Source organism: Falco biarmicus, chromosome 2, assembly GCF_023638135.1.
Source record: "Falco biarmicus isolate bFalBia1 chromosome 2, bFalBia1.pri, whole genome shotgun sequence".
In the NCBI taxonomy this organism is placed as follows: Eukaryota; Metazoa; Chordata; class Aves; order Falconiformes; family Falconidae; genus Falco; species Falco biarmicus.
Window position 1 is genome coordinate 82,468,403 of NC_079289.1, and position 21,668 is coordinate 82,490,070.

Genomic DNA, 21,668 nt, shown 5'->3' on the forward strand with positions numbered 1-21,668 from the left:
TGGAGACGCTTTGCAGAGAAAGGTGTGTTACTTGTGTTTGTACTTGCGTCTTGCAACATCCTGAGCAGCTCCAAGTGCTGGCTTTCATAGTCTTGTTTACTTTCTCCTTCCATATTCCTTTCTTTTAATCTATCTTCTATACTTGGGGTTGCTCACTGAGACATTGCACATGTGAAGGTTGCATGACACCGAGCCAGCAGGGGAAAAAAAGTGCATGTTGTTTTTTTTACCGCCTTAACACTGAAATGGTTTGGTGTGTGGTGTGACATGCTCCAGGCTGCTGCACAGTGAACCAGGGGGCAGGAATGTGTGTGGGATGAAGGGAGAAACAGCCAGCAGTTAAATCAGCTTGGCTAGGGCAGAGCGTTAGCCACCCCAGAGTGTGTGGGAGGGGAGGCAGGAAAGCTTTTACTACTTGTTGAGGCAAGGAGTCATTAACTGGCCAAGTGTATCTGTGTGATGAGGAGTTGGTCACATATCCCAGCAAGGCAGGCAGTGCAGTTTTAATGAAATGAAGAGAAAGAACAATGCTCTGTTGTGGAAGAAAAAAATAAAGAAATCATTGGGGCAGAAACATCACTGTGGTTCTGTTTCATTACTAGTGTCAATTTAGGATGTTCCCACCTCCAGCTGCTCGTCCTTGTTGCAGTATGCTGGCTGTACTGAGAGCTTTTATGGCTTTCCGGCTGTATTATTAGAATAATAAGGCCTAAAAGTAATTTTTCACAGAAGAGCCAGAATGAACAAACAGAGAGGGTATAGGGAAACTAGTATTAGGAAATAGGGAAACTAGTATAGGAAAGCTAGTATTGCCCTGAAAGTTCACCTGGGCTTGGAAGTGTGACCTTAGGTGCCATATGATTTGTCAAACTGGAGTTTGCTGTTGTGCAGGATGTGTTGTGTGCTTGCTACATGCTGTCTTGAGGCAGAGGTATATAGCAGTGTGCTAAGCTTGAAGGAAACCAGCTCCTTTGGAGCCCCTTGAAGCGTGGTGTCTAGTGTGGCGTTGGCTACTAGAAAATGGAGCAAATCTGTATTAAATGTAATTGGCAAGTTTTTGGTAATGGGAGGCTGCAGGTGTGGCTTCTATGGGAAGAGACTCGGGGTTGCCCTGTGCTGGACACAGCCTGTTCCAGATGGCTCCAATGGACCGAAGCTGAACCCTTCAGCCATGTGTATGTTACTTCTGTGAAAATTTATTTAAGGAAAGGTAGGAAATGCTGAAGTGAGGCATAGGGAGTGTGGAACAAAATGAGGGAATACCAAGATCGGGGAAGGAGGAGGTGCACCATGGCAGAGCAGATATCCCTTGCAGCCTGTGGAGGACCCATGCTGGAGCAGCAGAAAGGTGTGAGAAGGTTGGAGCAGCAGAAAGAAACCACCATGTACTGAGCATAACCCCCACCCTTTGCACCACTCAGAGTTGGGGGGTAGAGGACTCTGGAATTAAAGAGTGAAATAGAGCCTGGAAAAGGCAGGGGGGGAGGAAATTTGTTGGTTTATCCTTTTGGTTCCCTTTACCCAAATCAATAAGTAGTAAGTATTTATTTTAATAGGCAATAAATTAACTTTGTCAAGTAAGGCTATTTTGCCCACAATAGTGACTGGTAAGCAATCTCCCTGTCTTTATCTCAACCCATGAGATTTTTTTGTTCCTGTTCTTCGTATTTCTAGCCCTCACCTTGCTGATAGCAGAGAGTGGGTAAGAGCCTGGGTGGGAGTTTAGCAGCTAGCCAAGGCTAATTAATCCACAAGACAAAAACCAATGTGTTTGCAGTGAAATAGTGGGTGCTGAGGTCTCAGTGTCTGCCTTATACCTGCTTCAGGGGTTACTTTGAACTAGGACTAGTCTGGCATTGTGGCCTGTTCGAGACTGGAGTGCATCAGGCACATTTCCTAAGCACACCATTCAGTTTAGTTGTATCTGGAAGAATTCCAGTTGGAGTGGTCAACAGCTTCTCCATGATGCACGCCAAAGGATGGTGGGTGAGAATGACATAACCAAATGAAAAAACCATACTGATTTCCTTTTAAAACTTGGTACCACCACATCTATTTAAATTGTATGTGATCATATTCTCACTATACAAAATATGCAGAAGCATGTTAAGCAAGAAGTTTACTACTGATGTAGATGCTTCCTTTCAAAATACTGTCATACCCAAGCTGTGGCTGGAGAACTAATCCTTTAAAGGAATGAGCCTGGAAAATCAGAATGCTGTATATTTAAAAATGACATATGTTTTCCATCTTGCTAAGAAACTTCGATGCTGTCCTTCCCTAAAAAAGGTGTGGCTGCTGCAGTCTGTGCATGTTGCTTTTCAGATGTTAAAATGGTGCTATAATCCAGGCTGCTAGAGAGCATCTAATTCTTCCATGCTGTAGGATACAATAAGCATACTTTCAAAATATATTCAGTATGCTTGAGATGTTTTAAAAACTTCAATATCAGATTCTGAAAGGAAATTAGGTGTTTGCCAGAATTGTCAAAAGATGTGTAGGATATTAGGTAGTTAACTCCCATGGAAATTTTAAGTGATGCTCATGTTTTATATTTTCTATCAAAGACTGACATATCCTTCTTTATGATTATTTAGAGCAGTTATCTTTTCAGTGCTTCCAGCAATTCATTTTCAGTGTTGCTATCCAAACACAAGGTTGTGTTTTCTCTGTGTGGTGATTATCACTGGGAATTCTCTTTCCATCTTAGAACTTTTGTATTTGTTACAGAAATTTGAACTTTCATGCCATTTTAAAAACTTCAGTGACTCTCTCTAAATAATTAGCCCTGTATAAAATGGAAACTTGAACATGTCTGCAGTTGCTAAAAAAACACCTCAAAGTTTTGGGTTTTTTTGATTTGACTGAAATTCAGGAATGTTTATTGGTAACAGTAATGTAAAATGGCAGCTTTTAAATGCTCTTCAATTATGATGTAAAGAATCAGACTGTGTGCTAAGCAATTTAAATGAAACACCACATCATTGTCCCTGTTTCTGGCTGTATAAGAATACCTTTCATGTAGTTGACAGAGAAACTTTTAAAGCTTGTTTTAAACCTTGCTGTTCTATTTATTATTGTTGTTGTCATTAATGTTTAATTTTGAAAGAATTAATTTGACAGAGAAAGCTTAAGAAATGGACCAGAAAGTCACTTCTTCAGCCATATCAAAAAGAGAAAAATGAATAGATGAGGTGTTCAAAAAGGATTCAAACATAAAGTAAAATAGTCCAGCAATTAAAAGATAACAGTTTGTTTTAGATTCTAAGAACTTGTCTTGCATTAGGGTGTGTTCTTTTAGTGAAGTTTTGTTCACTTGTGAAGGAGACGATTCTAAATGTGAGATACATAACCATTAATAAATGGTCCATGTCACCTCTTGCTGCTTAAAGCCAACTTACTCTATTGGCAGGTTCTAGAGTTGTCCTGAAGCTCTTTTAGGTGTTTGGAATGTGAAAGGCTTATTTTGATATGCAATGTGCGGGACCCTTATTACTACACGACATGGGTAAAATACTCAGCAGAGGTTTAGAAAACTTAACAGAAGTAGCCAGTAATTCATACAATGTTATATTTAGTCTGTTAAGTTCCAAGTAATATGGTGGCTCATAAGATAATAATGGGATTTTTCTTAGGAAACCTTCAGTCACCTGCTTCCAGCCAAAATTTGCTTGGTTTTATGTTGTATTCAGAACTGGAACAGTATCTGTAGGCACTTGAGGGGTTTTTTACCTCTTGAGGAACATGTGGAGGTGCAATTTAATTCAGTCTGGTAAAAGCATTAGGTAAAGGATTGAGTAGATTGTGATGTCAGTTTTTAAAGTGAAAACAATGAAAAATATGTGCCATCTCTGCCTTTTCTACTCGTTTCCCTTTCTTTTTTACTGGTCTTAAACATGACATACTTTGACATTTGGGTCACAGTCCCAATGGACATCAGAATCTGTCATGTCTTTTCTGCCCTTTGGCTTTGTTGGATCAATGGGGTATGTACTCATCTGTCTCTTTATACCTAGTTTTATTCTTCCTTAATAGGTCTACTGTTAAGCAAGTCTCTTGTTTTTTTAAAATAGGAGTTTATTCTACTCTTAGCCCCAAGACCCCTGAGTCATAAAAAACCTTGTTCTGTGACTTCTGTGCATTTGTTTTCCTGTTTGGAGATTTTATTTTCCACTTTGTTTCTCCTTCCTCTGCTTCTGTTGCTCAGTCTGTGAGCAATTGTTTCACATATGGAGTATTACACAAAGGAACAAGGTAAATGGCAGCATATATTTTCTTCCTCACGTTTTTACTTCCCTTAAAAATACAAATAAAGCCCACAAGAAGTTAATAAAGTAAGCAACTAATATAAACTATTTTGAACACAGTTTTTACCTTTAAATAAAGCAGAACTTTTCTCTAGTTTTCTATTGGATTTTCACTTTGCTTTCCATTTAAAATAGTGTCTGATACCATGGTGAAATGTGGTAGCATTAAAGTTTTAATACAGTAAGAGATAAAAGTGCAGTGTTTTCTGGAGATCTTAATCATTCAGAGCATCACACAATTTTCTGTTCTCTTATGCTATTCATCAGTATGCTTACTTGTGGTCCTACTTAGGAAAGGCTGGATGTGTACTTCAGTGAAAAACAAAGGGAACCTGACTGCTTAGAAAAGTGACGATAATCATTTAGTGTCAAATCAATGCCTAAGCGTGATAGAAGGGAACATTACAATTTGGTTTTAGTAGTTACTCTGCATGAAGGTGGTGTAAAACCTGGTATGTGAGTATTCTCAGTAGTGAAAGACATACTGCTGTTTTCTTACTTGATAGAATTTCATCTCTGTATAAAGGACAGATTTTACATGAGTCTTTATCTAAATTTCATCTGCATCAGTGAAAGACAGTTATTTGCTTCTTTTTGCTGCTCTGTTTCTACTTCCTAAGATGACATTACATAGTGGTTTCTAAGGGGTTGCTCAGATCATTTTACTTTTAAATTGCATTTGCAAGGATGTGAGGGAGGAAGCACAATTGTAATATGGAAGTTCCAGCAAAAAAATTTGCACTTTGTGATTCTCAGTTTTTTTCCTTGGATTAAAATTCAGTCATTTCCAAATTTTGAGCATTTCTTCTGAATTTATAGATGAGTAAAAGATCAAAAGTCTAGCATGAATCTGAGTAACCTGTTAATTGCTTCACATGAAAGAATGTTCATCTTGCTCCCTGTATTTCTGAACGTTACTGATTCATGTTAGAAGTGTAATAGGGCATATAGGAAAACAGTGCATTTTTAATTTCTTTCTAGTGTAGCACAGCAATATGGTAAGCATTCTCAAACCAGGAGATCGTATTCATATTTTCCCATAAATACTTATGTAGGTCATTCTTTAGTGTGAACAATTATATAGAAAGGGAATAGAAAAGTGAAATGTCTGCTTCAGAATACAGACTGGTATTTTCCTCTTTTCTCAAATTATCATCAAGGCTATTCATTCAGGATTTTGCCATTTTTCTAGAATACTAGTGGTAAGTTAAAGGGGAAAAAACAAGTTTAAGGATGATTAAATAACAAAAATGCCAAATAATTTGAACAAAGGAGCAAATTAGTTCAGTATGGTTTGGGTTTTTGTGTTTCTATACTAGCAAAAGGATTGATTTGTGATCAGAAAAAGTATGTGGTTTGGTTAACAACAAAATTTCTCAAGCTTTGAGAGATGTCACAGTGGTTTCTGCTCTTTCTTTATTCACAACTGTTTTTGCTTTTCTCCCTCTTCTCTACAACAGAGATGCAAGCTAATATATGCCGGTTAAAACTTATGCCAGTGTTGTTTCTTACGTTGTGATTTATTTTATTTTTTTTAAAAAAAAAAAGTCATTATTAAAGAAGTAAACTGCAAGAAATTTAAACGTAAGAAAAAAATATCGTGTTGAGGGTAGTCAGATACCAGTATAGGTTTCCTAGACAGGTTGTAGTAGAGTCTCCATTCTTGGAGACATTCAAAACCCAACTGGATGTCATCCTGGGCAACCTGCTTTAGTTGACCTTGCTTTGAGCAGAGGGCTCAGACTTAAGAGACATTCAGGTTTTAATACTTCTGTAGTGTGGTGAAGAGCCTGTCTTCTTGGATTATTTGGAGGTAATTTCACAGTGATGTTGGATATTTAGGATGAAAATAGTGTGTAGCCTGCATATGTGCATTAAAGGAACTTACTACTGTACAGTTCTTCAGTAATAATCTGCAGATTATGACCAAGGAGAATTTTTTATTAATGGGTCATATCAAGAAAGCCTGTTAAATGTTGTGTCAGTTATATTTTGAGATCTATGTGAGTTTTTTCCCTTAAATTCACACTTAAGTTCTGAAGGATAATAATTAAATAATCTTATCTCAATGTTCTTTATAAAGATTATTGGAAATTTCAGAAGTACATTTTTCCAAACATTGTGTTCTTATTCTTTTCAGGTTTGAGGGTGTTTTGGTTTTTTGGTGTTACTTTTTGTTGTTGTTGTTCAACAGCTTTAATATATAGCTTACGTACTACCTTAATATCTTCCACAGATCTGAAGAGAGAAGCCAGTATTTGTCACATGCTGAAGCATCCTCATATTGTTGAACTATTGGAGACGTACAGCTCAGATGGAATGCTTTATATGGTCTTTGAGTTGTAAGTTTCTCTTCTTGATTTTACCTTTCTTTGTTGTCATTTGCTAAATAAAAACCTAATTGTATGTCCGCTTTCACCTGCTTGTTTTGTAGCTCCGAAGTCCAGTGCTATGAAAATATTTATTTCTGGCAAGTAGAGGTTGTCCCAAATAAATAAATAATAATAATAAAAGGTTGTCACAGTGGTTAAGTGGCTAACATCAGGCTGATTCTTCATAGCATGCTTTCTAAGGGCAGACATGCTGTTCATTGATGGCTGCTGTATCCCTAACAGGATATGTGAGAATGAGTTAAAAATTTGCTGATAGTCATCATCTTTGGGTAACTGATGACATTCTATTCCAGTTGTGAAGTTTTGTTTGGGTTTTTTTTTTCCAGACTCTTGTTTCTTTAGCACTGCTTTTCTTTTATTAGATAAGAAAGTAAAACTTATTGGAGTATTTAAGTAGTATTGTAAATTGGTATACCTGCTTACATCATATGGAAAGAGGTACTTGTCTAAAAGATGTGTTTTGGAAGCTTGAAGAGTTTAGTTACCATTGGCATTTCAGCAGTAGACAGGTATTTATAATAGCGAGAAACGAAAGCGGGGGACAGTCTCTAAGTTGACAGGTTTCTTCTTTGAGGGAAAATTATTAGTCCTTCTTGAGTTAGGTGTTTTAGTTAACTGGGAGGCACAAAACCAGACATACAGAATGCTAATTTGTGCATCTTCTATATTTGATTTTCCTTCTCTGCATCTACCAGTTCTTTTTATGTTCCTCATATATGCATTCATAGTGTGTCTGGGCATATGTATTTATACCTCTTTAATTTCTCTGATCTTTCTGTATTATGTTTTCTGATGCATTTGGCCTACTTATGTTAGAGCAAGCGGTACCATGCCAGTGTGTTAGGTCAAATTGGCATGTCCACTAAAGCCAAGTATTTCACTTGAGATATGACTTAAAAAATAATTCTCACATGTATGTTTTACCATTGAGGTAGAGAAGAAGTTAGGTGGTAACAGCAAAAAACATTATGTAAAGCTGAAAATTGTTCCTTGAAAGTCTTTTGGGTTTGGGTCGTTGTTTTTTTTGTTGTTGTTGGTTGGGTTTTTTTGTTGTTTGGGGCGGAAGGGGGAGTTAATAAGCTTGTGGTTGTGTGAAATAATTGTTTTATGATTTTCTTTCTCATTTAGTTTGGAAAAGATTTTTTTGATTCAGTACTGACTTTGTGTTTTTATTTTGTAAATCCCAAAGCATGGACCAAGGGACTTCAATTATCCTATTATGAAATAATTACGTACACCTTGGGGAGACATACTGTGATAATTAACAAGATTTTGAAATGGAAAAAAGATTTTGCTTCTATTTTTGCTGTGCTGTTAGCTCAGAAATATGAGACAAAAGCAGTAATTATTTTTTAATGGCAAGCCTATTATAATTTATGTTAGTATACATCAAAAGCAAGTTTGAGCCATTAGGATTACTACACAAGTACTGTACCTGACTTCAGGCCACATAAAAGAAGGAGATATGAGGCTAAATTATTTGAAGGATAATAATTCTTTACTATCTCATGTGTCCTCGTCTCCCTTGTATACTAGAAGACATCACTCTTTTTCAACAAACGGTGACAGAAAATGAGACAGTAGGAATACCTGTACTCAAAATGTAGCAGCAAATGGAAGAGTTGTGGGTGCAATGTGTTATGCTGGAGGGGATGCTTTGGTAAAGTGATTCAACAGAAGACTGATGTTTGCTGTGGAGAAGGACTGAATTGTCTGAGTTTGATTGGCGTAGTGGCATACTATATAATTGTGACCATACTAAAAAATTTGTAGTTAGTAGAAAAGCATCTATGTATTTGTAGGTAACTTATTTTCCCTTGTACTGCTTTTTGTTCATTATGCTTTGCAACAAAGTTCTGTCTACAGTAATAAAATATATTTTTTTTTAGGGTCTAGTTATTCTGAAATCACAGAAATGTGGAAGACAACATAGATCTGCAAAGGACATATAAGCCCAGCTAGTGATGGGCTATTTGTGGATCGACAGATGCTTTGCATGAAAATTAATTCAGGTCCAGCACAAGGAATACACAGAATACCCAAACCTAAAACTTTTTCCCATCAGTTGCACATAAGTGATACATAGGTTTACTACTGTTTCATGAGCTGTGAGCTATGTGGAGCAGCTGCTAAAATAATCCTGAATATCTTGCCAAATTAATTTTTATGAAAAAGTACAAGTTAAATAAGCAAATGGGGCATATATGGGATAACAAGAGGTTGTACCACTCAGGAAACAGTACAATCTGTGCCCAATTTTGAAAACTTTTGCTGAAGTAAACATTTAAATAATCAAATCACAATTCATAGAAGCGCTGATGAACATGAACAGTAGTAATGAAGTTTAACACCAAAAAAATAGCTATGTTTTTAATCACTATTTATACACATATTCAAGCACTCTTTAGAACGGAGCCAGTGGGTTGCCATTAGCTGTATGGTACTGCTGTAATAAACTGCATAAAGCAGCTGGTTGTAATAGATTAAGTGCATGTGTAGAGTGAGAAGCAGACCCTGTTCCTGAAAAATCTTACTCTTAAAGTAAAACTATTATTTTTTAAGTATTTAGATGTTATTACATCATAAATGAGAGAGTATGTGCCTCTGCCAAATGATTTCCCAAACACACACCCCCCAGCTGCTCCCCAGAAGGCTAATGGACTCTTCCATCAGTGAAAAGAAGAGATCCCTTGGAGGTTATAGGGAGACCATGCATCTGAGATAGGGCCAGCTGTAGTCTTTATCATACAGTCACAATGAATGTTCTTTCCCATTTTGTGGTGGTATTTGCTGGCAGCTGTATGTAGAATCATAGAATCAACTATTTTGGAAAAAATCTTTAAGATCGTTGAGTCCAACAATTAACCTAGCACTGTCGTGTCCACCACTAAACCATGTTCCTAAGCATGGCACCTACACCTCTTCTAAATACCTCCAGATGACTCAAGCCCTTCCCTGGGCAGCCTCTTCCAGTGCCTGACAACCATTTTGGTGAAGAAATTCTTCCTGTTATCCAATCTAAACCTCCCGTGGTACAACTTGAGGGCATTTCCTCTTGTCCTGTCACTTGGTAGACTGACAACCCACCTCACTACAACCTCCTTTCAGGTAGTTGTAGAGAGGTGTCCCCTGCCTGACCTTCTTTTCTCTTCTCCAGGCTGAACAACCCCAGTTCCCTCAGCTGCTCCTCGTAAGACTTGTGCTCCAGACCCTTCACCAGCTTCACTGCCCTTCTCTGGACACGCTCCATCCAGCACCTCAATGTCTTTCTTGTAGTGAGGGGCCCAAAACTGAACACAGTATTTAAGGTGCGGGTACAGGGGGGACAATCACTCCCCTCGTCCTGCTGGCCACACTGTTTCTGATACAAGCCAGGATGCTGTTGGGCTTCTTCGCCAACTGGGCACACTGCTGGCTCGTGTTCAGCTGGCTGTGACCACCACCCCCAGGCCCTTTCCCACCAGGCAGCTTTCCAGCCACTCTTCCCAAGCCTGTAGCACTGTGTGGGGTTGTTGTGACCCAAATGCAGGACCCAGCACTGAGCCTTCTTGAACCTCACACACTCAGCCTTGGCCTATCAATCCATTCTGTCCAGATCCCTCTGAAGAGCCTTCCTGCCTTCAGGCAGATCAACGCTCACCCCCACAACTTGGTGTCATCTGCAAACTTACTGTGTGCACTTGATACCCTCGTCCAGATCATTGATAAAGATATTAAACAGAACTGGTCCCAATACCAAGCCCTGGGGAACACCACTTGCCACTTGGTGACTGGCCACCAACTGGATTTAACTCTGTTCACCATCACTCTTTGGGGCCAACCATCCAGACAGTTTTTAACCAAGTGAACATAATGACATCCAAGCCATAAGCAGGCAGTTCCTCCAGGAGAGTATTGTGGGAAATGGTATCAAAGGCTTTACTTGAAGTCTAGCTAGACAACATCCATAGTCTTTCCGTCGTCTACTAAATGGGCCACTTTGTCATAGAAGGAGATCAGGTTAGTCAAGGAGGACCTGCCTTTCATAAACCCATGCTGGCTTGGCCTGATCACTTGGTTGTCTTGTATATGCCGCGTAGTGGTATTTAAGATGACCTGCTTCATAACCTTCCATGGCACCAAGGTCAGGCTGACAGGCCTATAGTCCCCTGGATCCTTCTTCCAGCCCTTCTTGTAGATGGGTGTCATATTTACTAAATTCCAGTCAGCTGGGATCTCCCTTGGTTAGCCGGGACTGCTGATAAATGATTTTGAGTGGCTCAGTGAACACTTCTGTCAGCTCCTTTAGTACCCTTTTGTGGATCCCATCCAGCCCCATAGACTTGCTGTGTGTCAAAGTAGAGCAACAGATCACTAACCATTTCCTCCTGGACTGTGGGGACTTCATTCTGCTTCTAGTCCCAGTCTTCCAGCTCAGGGGGCTGGGTACCCTGAGGGTAACTGGTCTTACTGTTAATGACTGAAGCAAAGAAGGCATTAAGTACTTCAACCTTTGTCACTTATGTTTCCCCCTGCATCTATTAAAGGGTGGAGATTCTCCATAGCCCTCCTTTTGTTCCTCTTGTATTTATAGAAATGGGATTTATTGTCTTTTGTTATCAGTAGCCAGGTTAAGTTGTAGTTAAGCTTTGCTGGTTTTAATTTTTTCCCTGCATAATCTCATGACATTCTTGTAGTCCTCCCGAGTTGCTCGCCTCTTCTTCCAAAGGTCTTAAACTCTCCATTTTTTTTCTGAGTTCCAGCCAGAGCTCTCTGTTCAGCCAGGCTGGTCATCTTCCCCACTGGCTCATCTTTCAGCACATGGGGATGGCCTGCTCCTGCACCTTTAAGATTTCCTTGTAGAACATCCAGCCTTCCTGGACTCCTTTGCCCTTCAGGAGTACCTCCCAAAGGACCCTGTCAACCAGGCATTTAGGCCAAAATCTGCCCTCCAGAAGTCCAAGGTAGCAGTTCTGCTGATCCCGCTCCTTCTCCAATAATTGAAAACTATCATTTTGTGATTGCTGTGTCCAAGACAGCCTCCAGCTATCATTGTGTAACCCACAAGTCCTTCTCTGTTCCTGAACAACAGGTCCGGCGGGACACCTTCCCTAGCTGACTCGCTCACCAGCTGTGTCAGGATGTTACCTTCCAGACACAAGTGATCCATCATTAGTCTGGAGTTAACTGTGACCTTTACATAACACAAGCATGTAGTCAATAGAAGTACATCAAACAGATAGATTGTACAGTGTCAGAACAGATGAAAGCAATATGTTCTTATGTATGTGCCTTGCAAAGAACACAATAATATGGAAAACTCTCCTGCTGTTTAAAAATTCCCATTTATGAAATGGGGTGCTGTCTAGTTTCTTTTGTATTTGTCCAGTAATGTTCTATGCTATACAGTGCTGTCCCTGTCACATGATGTTTGCTTGGTAGTTTATGCATGGTGGGGGAAACTGGTTTCACATAGAATGCTGTTTTCCATTTAGTATATAACTATCACACTTTTATATTCTATTGCTTATTGCACTTTTTTTTCTAATGACCATTGGTCTTTATGAGAATACTTTGAGAAGGGTCAGCTACTTGCAATATTTCTAAAACAAAGCAAATATTCCATGTAAAATGTTGTTTATAGATACTTCAAACTTAGAGTACATTATATGCAGTTTATCCTCAGTATAATCAAAGCATGTGTACTGAGAGATTCATGCTGGAGAGCTCAAACACATGAGTGATGAGTGAATTGCAGATACCTTAATATCTGGTCTTTTGTGGAATATTGTCTCACCTCTATACATAGGCAGATTTGCTTTTCTTAGTGCATTCAAAGAGAGGTTTATTTCATAGAGAAGAGACATTAGAAGAACTGACCTTATTTAGAATGACCAGTTAGGCTATATATATGTAGTTATATACATATAACTTTGCTGTTTAACCAAGCTAACATGTAAAAGTCCCTTAGTTTTAAAAATCTCAAATTCATAAAAGCAGTAGCTTAAAGTGATTGCAGTTACTTAGGTTTACTTAAGCATAAGCTGGTGAGCATTTAAATGACAGTTTGTACATTCAGTCATGTGGCTTTGTTGTGTTAAGAAAAAAAGAAGGGGAAAATATGGATGCTATCTATTTATTCTGCTTTGCTTCAGTACTGTAAAATAGCACAGCTTCTTAGTTTATGGAGTGAAAACTTTTTTCTACTAATTTTACTTAATCATGTTAGGATTCCTGGGCTGCATCAATAGAAGCCTGGCCAGCAGGTCGAGGGAGGGGATTCTCCCCTTCTGCTCCACTCTCGTGAGATCCCACCTGAACAGTCATGATCAAATCCATAGCTCTCCAATTTAGAAAGAAGGATGTTGAGGGGAACATGTCAAAGGCCTTACACAAGTCCAGATCTGTAGCTCTTCCCTCATCCTCTGACATAGTCACTCCATTATAGAAGGCCACTAGGCTGGTCAGGAAGGATTTGCCCTTGGTGAAGCCATGCTGGCTGTCTCAAATCACCTCCCTGTCCTCCATGTGCCTTAGCTCAGCTTCTAGGAGGACGTGTTCCATGATCTTCCCAGGCACAGATGTGAGGCTGGCAAGTCAGTAGTTCCCAGGGCCCTCCTTTCTACTCTTTTTTTTTAAATGGGTGCAATGTTTTCCTCTTCCCATTCACCAGGAACTTGACCTGACTGCCATGACTTTTCAAATATTGTGGAGAGTTGCTTGGCAACTACATTAGCTAATTTTCTCAGGACTCTGGGATGTGTCTCATCAGGTCCCATAGACTTAGGTATATTCAGGTTCATCAGGTGGCCACAAACCTGATCTTCTCTTACAGTGGGGAGGGACTTTGCCTCCCCCAGTCCCTGCCTTGCAGTCCGTCCACTCAAGAGATGTGGGAAGAGAGGTTCCCAGTGAAGACTGAGGCAAAAAAATTGTTGACTACCTCAGCCTTCTGTTGTTACGGGGTTGCCAGTCCTGCTCACCAGCAGGGGAATATACTGTCTATCACCTTCCTTTTCTGGCTGACATACCTGTAGAAGCCCTTATTATTCTTTGCATCCATTGCCAAATTCAGCTACATCCTTAGGGCAACCAAATTCTACCAAGTATTAAATATTCTGATATCAAACGTTTTGCCATAAAGACAAATGTTTTTGACTTGTTAAAACTCATGTTTACATCGTATTTGTATTGGGGATTTTTTTGGTCTTTTTTAATGTGTTGCACTACTCCTACATTGTAGCCTCGTTACTTCTGGACACAAAGTTTAGGTAATTAGCTGATCCGGGCATGCTGTTTCTCATTTGACCCTGGTAGCCTGTGAACTATTGACTGATTACAGTCAAAGGAAGTGATAGAGAATTTAAAGCTAAGATATATTTGGGGAAAGAGATAATCAGGTTTCCGTATTACGTTTCCTTAATATTTGTTGATTTCATTCATGTGATGGACACAAATTAATAGGAAATGAGACTTGGTTAGTTTTAATGCTTAAAGAGCAATTTTGGGGGGTTTCCTGTTTCAAAGCCTGACTTCAAGATCAGGATTTTTATCTTAGATGAAATTTTGGCTTTTTTTATTATAAGTAGCAAAATGTGAGAGAGCAACTGAGGATTCAGAGCACTGAGACATTGATGGATTGCAATTTCAGCATTCATTATGTATTTAACTTTAATTGTCATAGGCTATTAAGTTGCATTATTTTAGCAAAGCTTTGGAAGTCCTACTTTTAAGAAATATTAACTGGTAGAAGTCAATAAAATGTTAATGCATATACTTGTATTGTCAAGAGTTTGATAAACATGAACTAATTTGCACAGTATTGCTCTGAAGTGAGTATTTTTGTATGGCCTCATGATACTTGCTGACGTATGGAGGTTTTAACATCAAACAAGAGTATGGATTAAAGATTTCATGTTAGGCACAGTACTACTTTTATATTACCACCAAAACTAGTGCTTTTTAAGGATGCATGTGTTCTTTCTTACATGCTGTTTAATAATCAGGTTAGACCATTCCTGTGAAAACACTGGTAGAAAATTGTTTCCAAGCATACCTATTTAGAATTACTTACTCCTCCTAAGATCATCTTCGACACCGAGATTTACGAATTAAGTATTACTTAGTGAAGTTTGTCTGTTGTTTGTGATGGATTGATGTATGGATTGATTGGATGGATGTAAATGGATTGAGTTCATTTATGAAAAGCACTGAAATTCATCTCTTGGCTGCCAGCAAAGCTGTAAAAATGTCTCAAGCTAAAGTACTGAAAAGCCTCTAAACATGCTGAGAAGGTAAACACAGGAGCATCATTTAATGGTCTGGAATGAGCTAAACCCTGGATGCATGGGCAATATAGAGGAAATAAGAATTTCTGTACTTTTTAGTCTTAATTTTCAGAGATTATCACATAGGGCTTCAAGAAAAGTTAAATACTGTATTTTTTTTTAAGTTAATTTTTGGCAGTTTGTAGTAAGTGAAGATGGAAAGTATATAAAAACTGTCCAACTACAGGAAAAAATGCTATTGTACGCAAACCTTTAACATACAAATGTACAAAACTCAGTAAACATTTACAAGCAATATGCCAAGTCTTCATTTTTTTAACATAATAATTCAATTCCCTAACGCAGTGCTTCTGAAACTTTCTTATTCTTCATCAATAAATAAAGTTGTAGACCACACCTTACTAGGTGATCTGCAAATTCAGTTATCATGCCCCAGTATTAAAATGTAGATCTCTTCTGGAGTACGCTGTGTATTCTACAGAGTGACTGCTAGCCTCGGAACAGATTTCTGCCTTGAATATGGCCCAGGAATAAACTTTGTGGGCAGGTTGCAACTTATCTGCTTTTTGCAGAATAGTAGAAACATTTTCAAGGTGCACGGTAGCACTCACTGATCAGAGCTATGGAAAGAAAATGTGTTCCAAGGGCTGAGATCCAGGCACAGTTCTGCTAAAAATACAGAAGAATCAATAGTAGAGTATGGGAAAAGGGTGGACATAGTTCATAGTTACACCCAAAGCAATTCAGCTGTGGTGGTGGTGATGTCTGTTAACTCCCTGTTCGCCTTGCTTTAGCTGGCACCTTGGTGTGACTCCCATGAACTGTCCCAGGCGGTTTGTGTCGCTGCCGTGGGTGCCCTCTACTGGCAGCTCATGATTCTCTCTCAGATTACGCGTTTTCTGTGATTTTACCAACTGTTTTTTGCATCTTCCAACGTACGTCTTCAGCGTCTCTCTGTGTGTTTACTTCAGTGGATTTTAACTTACCTTATTTTTCTCATTTTCATGGTTTTCACATGCCTAATGCTGATACTCCTTACAAAACCTTGAGACTTCCTGAACTTTCATTTCACCTGTATCTCAAAACTTCAAGGCTTTTATGTCACATAAGCCTTTCAGTTCCTGAAAAGTCATCTTTTAAGTGGTTTTGATGTTGCTGAGTTTTCAGTCTGTTAGTGCACTGAATTTTCTGGGATTTCTTATAACTGAGGCTGACTCTTGCTTTTGCAGCCTCAGGTAGATGAAAGTCTCATAAGATTTTCAGATAAAATTCAACATCATTTGAGTGATAGAAAGCCCTGTTTATACATGAAGAAAAATGTACCCTTAAAGTAAGATTTTGTCTTGAAAAAATAGTCAGTTCTAGTCAGAGGTTAAAATACATCTGCCACATATTTATGCTTGTGAGAGTAATAAGAGTTCATCTGAATGGAATAAGACTTTCAAACGTTACTGCTTGCAGTCTAGCAATTTAAACTACTTGAAGAATATTGGCAAAAAAAATTAAGCTGCCACTTACTGTTATCAAATTTGAATTTAAAATGCTGGTATGTGTAAGTGGGGAGGTAGAAAAACATATTAAAGACCATTCTGGTTATAAACACCTTGTTTAATAGAAAAGTTTGTATAAAGGAATGGCGCTTTGGCTCAGAGTCTCAGCAGCTCTTGATACTGCTAAAAATCCTGAGTGCCTCTGATCTTTATTCATCTGCAGTTTGTAACAAGTCAGAGCAAAATTAGTCTTCTAAAGGGTTCTACTGCTTCATGAGAATGACATCTCCTAATTTTTGGTAGTTAATCATGCATTTTGTATGTTCTGCAGTGCTTGCTGTTGCTCAGGTTTGAGTTTTGTTTCCCATCTAGCTGAAATAAATTGTTGGGAGGAAGCTTTGAAATGCTTGAAACAACAGATTGACATGAGGGTTTTTTTCCATAAAATCCAGATTTATGCTGTTCTCACTGAACATGACCTTGTTGCTGCTATACAGTAATGAGTATAGTGCAGCACAGCTTATTCTCTGTCTGAGTGAGATTTAGCTATGTATATATACAGATGCACAAAATTGAGCAAGACCGGAAAAACTACTGGGAAAAAACCTACAGAAGAATACATTGATGTAGTGATGAGCAGTCATGGTTTGGCAGTATGGGTTTCCAATTATGGGGGCTTGTTAAATCCAAAGTTGGTACCAGGTGCTAAAATAACTCACCAGGAAATTTTTTTCCACCTTGCACTTAAATGAATGTGCATTTCTTTTGGTCACCAGACTGCCTTATATTTGTCAGTGCTCTATCCACATGATAGTGTATTTTGCGTGGGGACACCTTTTGGGTTTATTTGGGAATTTACACTTCTGCACATTGCTTGTGACTCCCTAAGCAGAAGCTTTGCATTGCAGGTGTGTAACAAAGCAAAAGTGATTGTATGCTGACATTCTGGATAGCTTACCAAAATGGCCCTGATAAAGTTGGCTTTCTGGATACCTTGCAAATTTGCCTTCCCGCCCCCAATGAGTCTTTGGTGGAAAGGAAAAAAGAAAGGTGTGAAAGCTAAAAATGACATATTACAATTGATATTTTTGCAAGTCCCTTGCTAAGCATTAATTATAATATGCGATTTTTATTGTTCCTGTTAACTTTGTTACTCTCTTCTTGACCCATCAAGCAATGAACGTTTGTAGATACAAATCTGCCTTAGGTTACTTACAGGAGAAAGAAGAGGAGGACAGTTAAACCACACCGAGCTGCTTTTGTTTTAGAGAAATGGTAGGCTAATTTTGGCCTAAAGACTATTAATATACGTGCATCTAAAAGTGTGGTACTACTCATTGTGGGAAGTAAGGTTATCAGAAAGACAACAGGCAGGGAGGAAAGGAACAAAGTATCAAGTATCAGAGCTAGTGATACAGTGTGAGTCCTCTCACTGTTTTCAGGTGCCTTCAGTGAGGCTGTGAGGTGTAAGGTGTCTGCTTGGCTCCTTAATTATGAGAATGCTAACTGGAAAGACAAGACTACATTACTACATTTCTACATACTTCTTTTTAAAATCTTCATTTAAAATTTGATTTTAGTAAAATTTTTGTATAACTACAGTCTTTATTATAGAGTTGCACTTGTAATGCTTCTAAACTCAGTTAACATAATAGCATGCATTAATTGTTAACTTTCAGAGCCTTCTTGTACAGAGCATTGATTTTCTGCTGTCTTGCACACCTTGTTCAATGAGCAGTTTAAGCAATAGAAGAAATGTTTGGTTTTAGTAATGTTTTGAGAGAACTGTTATGTGACCTGAGGGGCATAAAACGGTTAACCAATGGCAAGCCATATTCTATTAGATTACCTATTAAATGCTGGTTTATTTAGTAATGCATTGTACATGTGTCCAGAGTATTTTATGTAAGATTTATATAGATGGAGTAAATATATATGTTTTGGAGCATTTTCCTGTAGTTGATAGTAATTATTTGTCTTAATATTTTTCCCTCTTTTTCTCTGCAGTATGGATGGAGCAGATCTGTGTTTTGAAATTGTGAAGAGAGCAGATGCTGGATTTGTGTACAGCGAGGCTGTAGCCAGGTAAGTATTATATTTAAATAATCCCACAGCACATATGAAAAGATAGAATTATACTGTTGTACAATGTGGTAGCTAAAACTTAGAATACTATAAGTAATCCTGTTACCACAGTCTGGATGTTTATTACATTAATTAGCATTAGAACAGTATAATTTTGAAGCATTTTGGTTTTTACTAGTTGTATATTTGGATGGGGTTATTGAATAAAATAGTATTTCACATCCAATACTTAATTGTCTTTGCCTTTTATGGATCTCTCATACGATGACATCAGGTGACTTACCTGACAGGTGTGAGTCTTATTGGTCTTAGTAGGTGGAATCATTTTTTTTTTTCTTTTTTATAGATCACTATATTTGTGGTTACTTCAAATTTTCACTTGTGAGGTAAACTGAAATTAAAGAGTCTGTATAATTGCACAACAACAACAAAGCCCAGTATCCTAGTGGCATGATAATTGAGCTCAAAGCCCACGAGATTCTGCTTGCTTTTCTCGACACTGTAGATTTTTTAGCATCATAGAAGCCAGACTGGAAGAGAAATCAAGAGGTCTGTCTCTCTTTTAACCTCCTGCTGAAGGCAGGGTCAGCATTGCATTTGGATCGTGCCGCTGAAGGCATCGTCCAGAGGGGTCTAGAAAACCTCCAAAAACAGAGATTCTACAGCCTACCTGGGCAACTTGTTCCACTGCCTAATTATGTTTCCCTATAACCAGCTGGAACCTCCAGAGGATAAGGATTGCCTCCCTTAGCCCACTAGTAATGCTCAGCACAGGATGCTGTCGGCTTTCTTGGCTTTCTAGTATGGTCAGTAATCTGTTAGGGGATTCTTTGGACACAAGGCAGAAAGAAGTTAGTCTTTAATCTGCATTAAGCAGGCCAAGATCTTGGTTCTATCCCTTTCTAGATAAATCAGGCACTGATACTCACGTGTTTCCTTCCTGTGTTTTGCTATAAAAAAACCTGATGGGTCTGACTTCGTTATCATATGAAGCAGAATTATTGAACAATTTGAAACCTTTGCAAAATGGAATATGCAGATTTTTCTTGTCTAATTTTCTTTGGCTTCAATCAGAATAATCTTCAAACTTTGGATTTTATTATTCATTATTTTAAACACAAACCCCATTCTGCTGAACTCTGCTTATTTAAGGTTAAGTTGGTTGGTCAGTTTTATATAGTTAGACTCTTAAAACTTAGGGGTTTATATGTCTAGAGTAATTTTTCCTGCGGGTTTGTCATGTATAATGTCTTTGTTTTTTCAGTCATTACATGAGACAGATATTGGAAGCTCTACGCTACTGTCATGATAATAATATAATTCATAGGGATGTGAAGGTAAGGTGGTTTAATTCTTGGTTTTTTTCTTTGCCACAGTAATGCAGACTACTGAATTTTAACTTCTGCAATTTAGAGGAAAGAGGAAGCTGTAGAAAAAGAAACTATATTTGTTAAGTCTCTTTATTCTTACCGTGTCATGTAAGAGTAAAGCCCATCTCTAATTCCATCAATATAGCACATTTAAGGGGATTTTATTCACAAATTACATATGCATTTGATTGCAACTTAGTTAGAAAGTCAGTTTAATTTCTAGTTTTTGAATATTCATATGAAATCTGCTTGCATTTTTTCCTTGTTAGGAAAGCATGTATATAAATGAATTGCATTAATTAAACTGGAATTTGTAGATTAACGGCATCATTTTGACAGCATAATGACAGTCTTCATCCAAACTAAGATTTCAGAAAGTGCATATGCTTAAATGCTACAATATTGGTAGTATTATGTACTTTTTGCAAGCAGTCTTAAACATTTATTATTATGAAAACTTCTCTAATACAAACAAGGGAGGAGAAGTACACTGTTTAAGAACAGTGTATGTACATAGTCTTTTTGGTCTGGTGAATGTTGTACTATCTCTGTGAATATTTATGGAACTAGTTTATCCCAAAGTACCATAATTTAAGTAATTGAGAGTTTTAACCTAAGTGGGTTTGACTCTCTTCAACTTTAATATACATGTTCTTCATTAATATCATTGTCTAAGATAGTTACTCCCACTTGACTTCTCTAAGAGTTTGCTTTTATCCAAAGCAAGGCAAGTACTATAGGAATTAATGAAAATTCTAACTAGCTCTGATGGTGCAGTTTGAGAAGTGAACCTTGAGTTTTAGTGAGTAGAGACGATTGAGAGAGGGTAAACTGTGCTTCAAACTCCTACAGGTGATCTGCAAGGGAAGAGAGTGTGACACTGAACTGATAATTTTCATTTGAGGAGTCATTTGGTCTTGCATACACAGGCATTGAAGACCTTTCCCAATCTCTTTTTTCCTTCCCTTCTAAAATCAAGAAAATTATTCTATGTAATAGGCTTTTTTGTTATTTTGTATTTTAAAAGTCATTTCTTACAGTGATTCAAGACGACCTCTTAATTGCTGTTCTGTCTTGATGGTTGTAGATCCTTTTAATTGTTCATTGCACATGAGAATTGCAGAATTAACATCATCTTTATGCTGTTGTGTCTTCCTGAAAGCTGCACCTGTTTTTGTTGGGCCGTGTTCCTGAATGAAAACAAATTTCAACTTCAACGGCCCCTGAGGGAGGCCCATTTTACTGACTATAAAATGGGGGTTGGTTTTGCAGCTTATCCAGACTCTGAAAACTTTAAAATCACTGTTTTCATTAAATACTATCCTTACAAATAAACCTGTTCAGTTACATTAGAGTAAGAGTTTGTGATGTATCAGTCTAAATAAGTGTAAACCAATGTACAGTGTTTCATTTTGGCAAAAGCGGTGCAGAACTGTCGGGTGTGGGTGTAGGACGCACTGAGCGAACTGCAGTATCCCGGCTCTAGAGGTCACTGCAGACACTGTTTTGAAAGGAAGTAGGCTAAATGACCGATTTCCAAATTACAGGAATGGATAAAAGTGAATTAATAAAAATCTGTAAGGTCGATATAGTAATACTACATTTTTTTCCCCGCCTAAGCTTTCTGTGGATGTTATTTTGAACTGCAAAATGTTTGATTATCTGATGCACAGGAAAATTTGCTCCTTATACTCTTTGTAAGAATTAGGTGCCTTTTAGCCACTTCTGTGCTCTCTTAGCTCTGGACTAATTAGGA

At 38.1% G+C, this 21,668-nt stretch overlaps 1 protein-coding gene across 15 annotated transcripts in view; it reads left to right on the top strand.

Annotated features, from left to right (window-relative positions):
- Positions 1 to 21,668, top strand: part of CASK (calcium/calmodulin dependent serine protein kinase) — a 226,511-nt gene that overhangs the window by 83,071 nt on the left and 121,772 nt on the right. For all 15 annotated transcript variants that reach the window (XM_056329526.1, XM_056329525.1, XM_056329530.1 and 12 more), the window contains exons 3-5: positions 6,544 to 6,649; positions 18,465 to 18,542; positions 19,807 to 19,879. In XM_056329526.1, the coding sequence (XP_056185501.1) occupies positions 6,544 to 6,649; positions 18,465 to 18,542; positions 19,807 to 19,879 (257 nt within the window). The remainder of the gene's footprint in view (positions 1 to 6,543; positions 6,650 to 18,464; positions 18,543 to 19,806; positions 19,880 to 21,668) is intronic.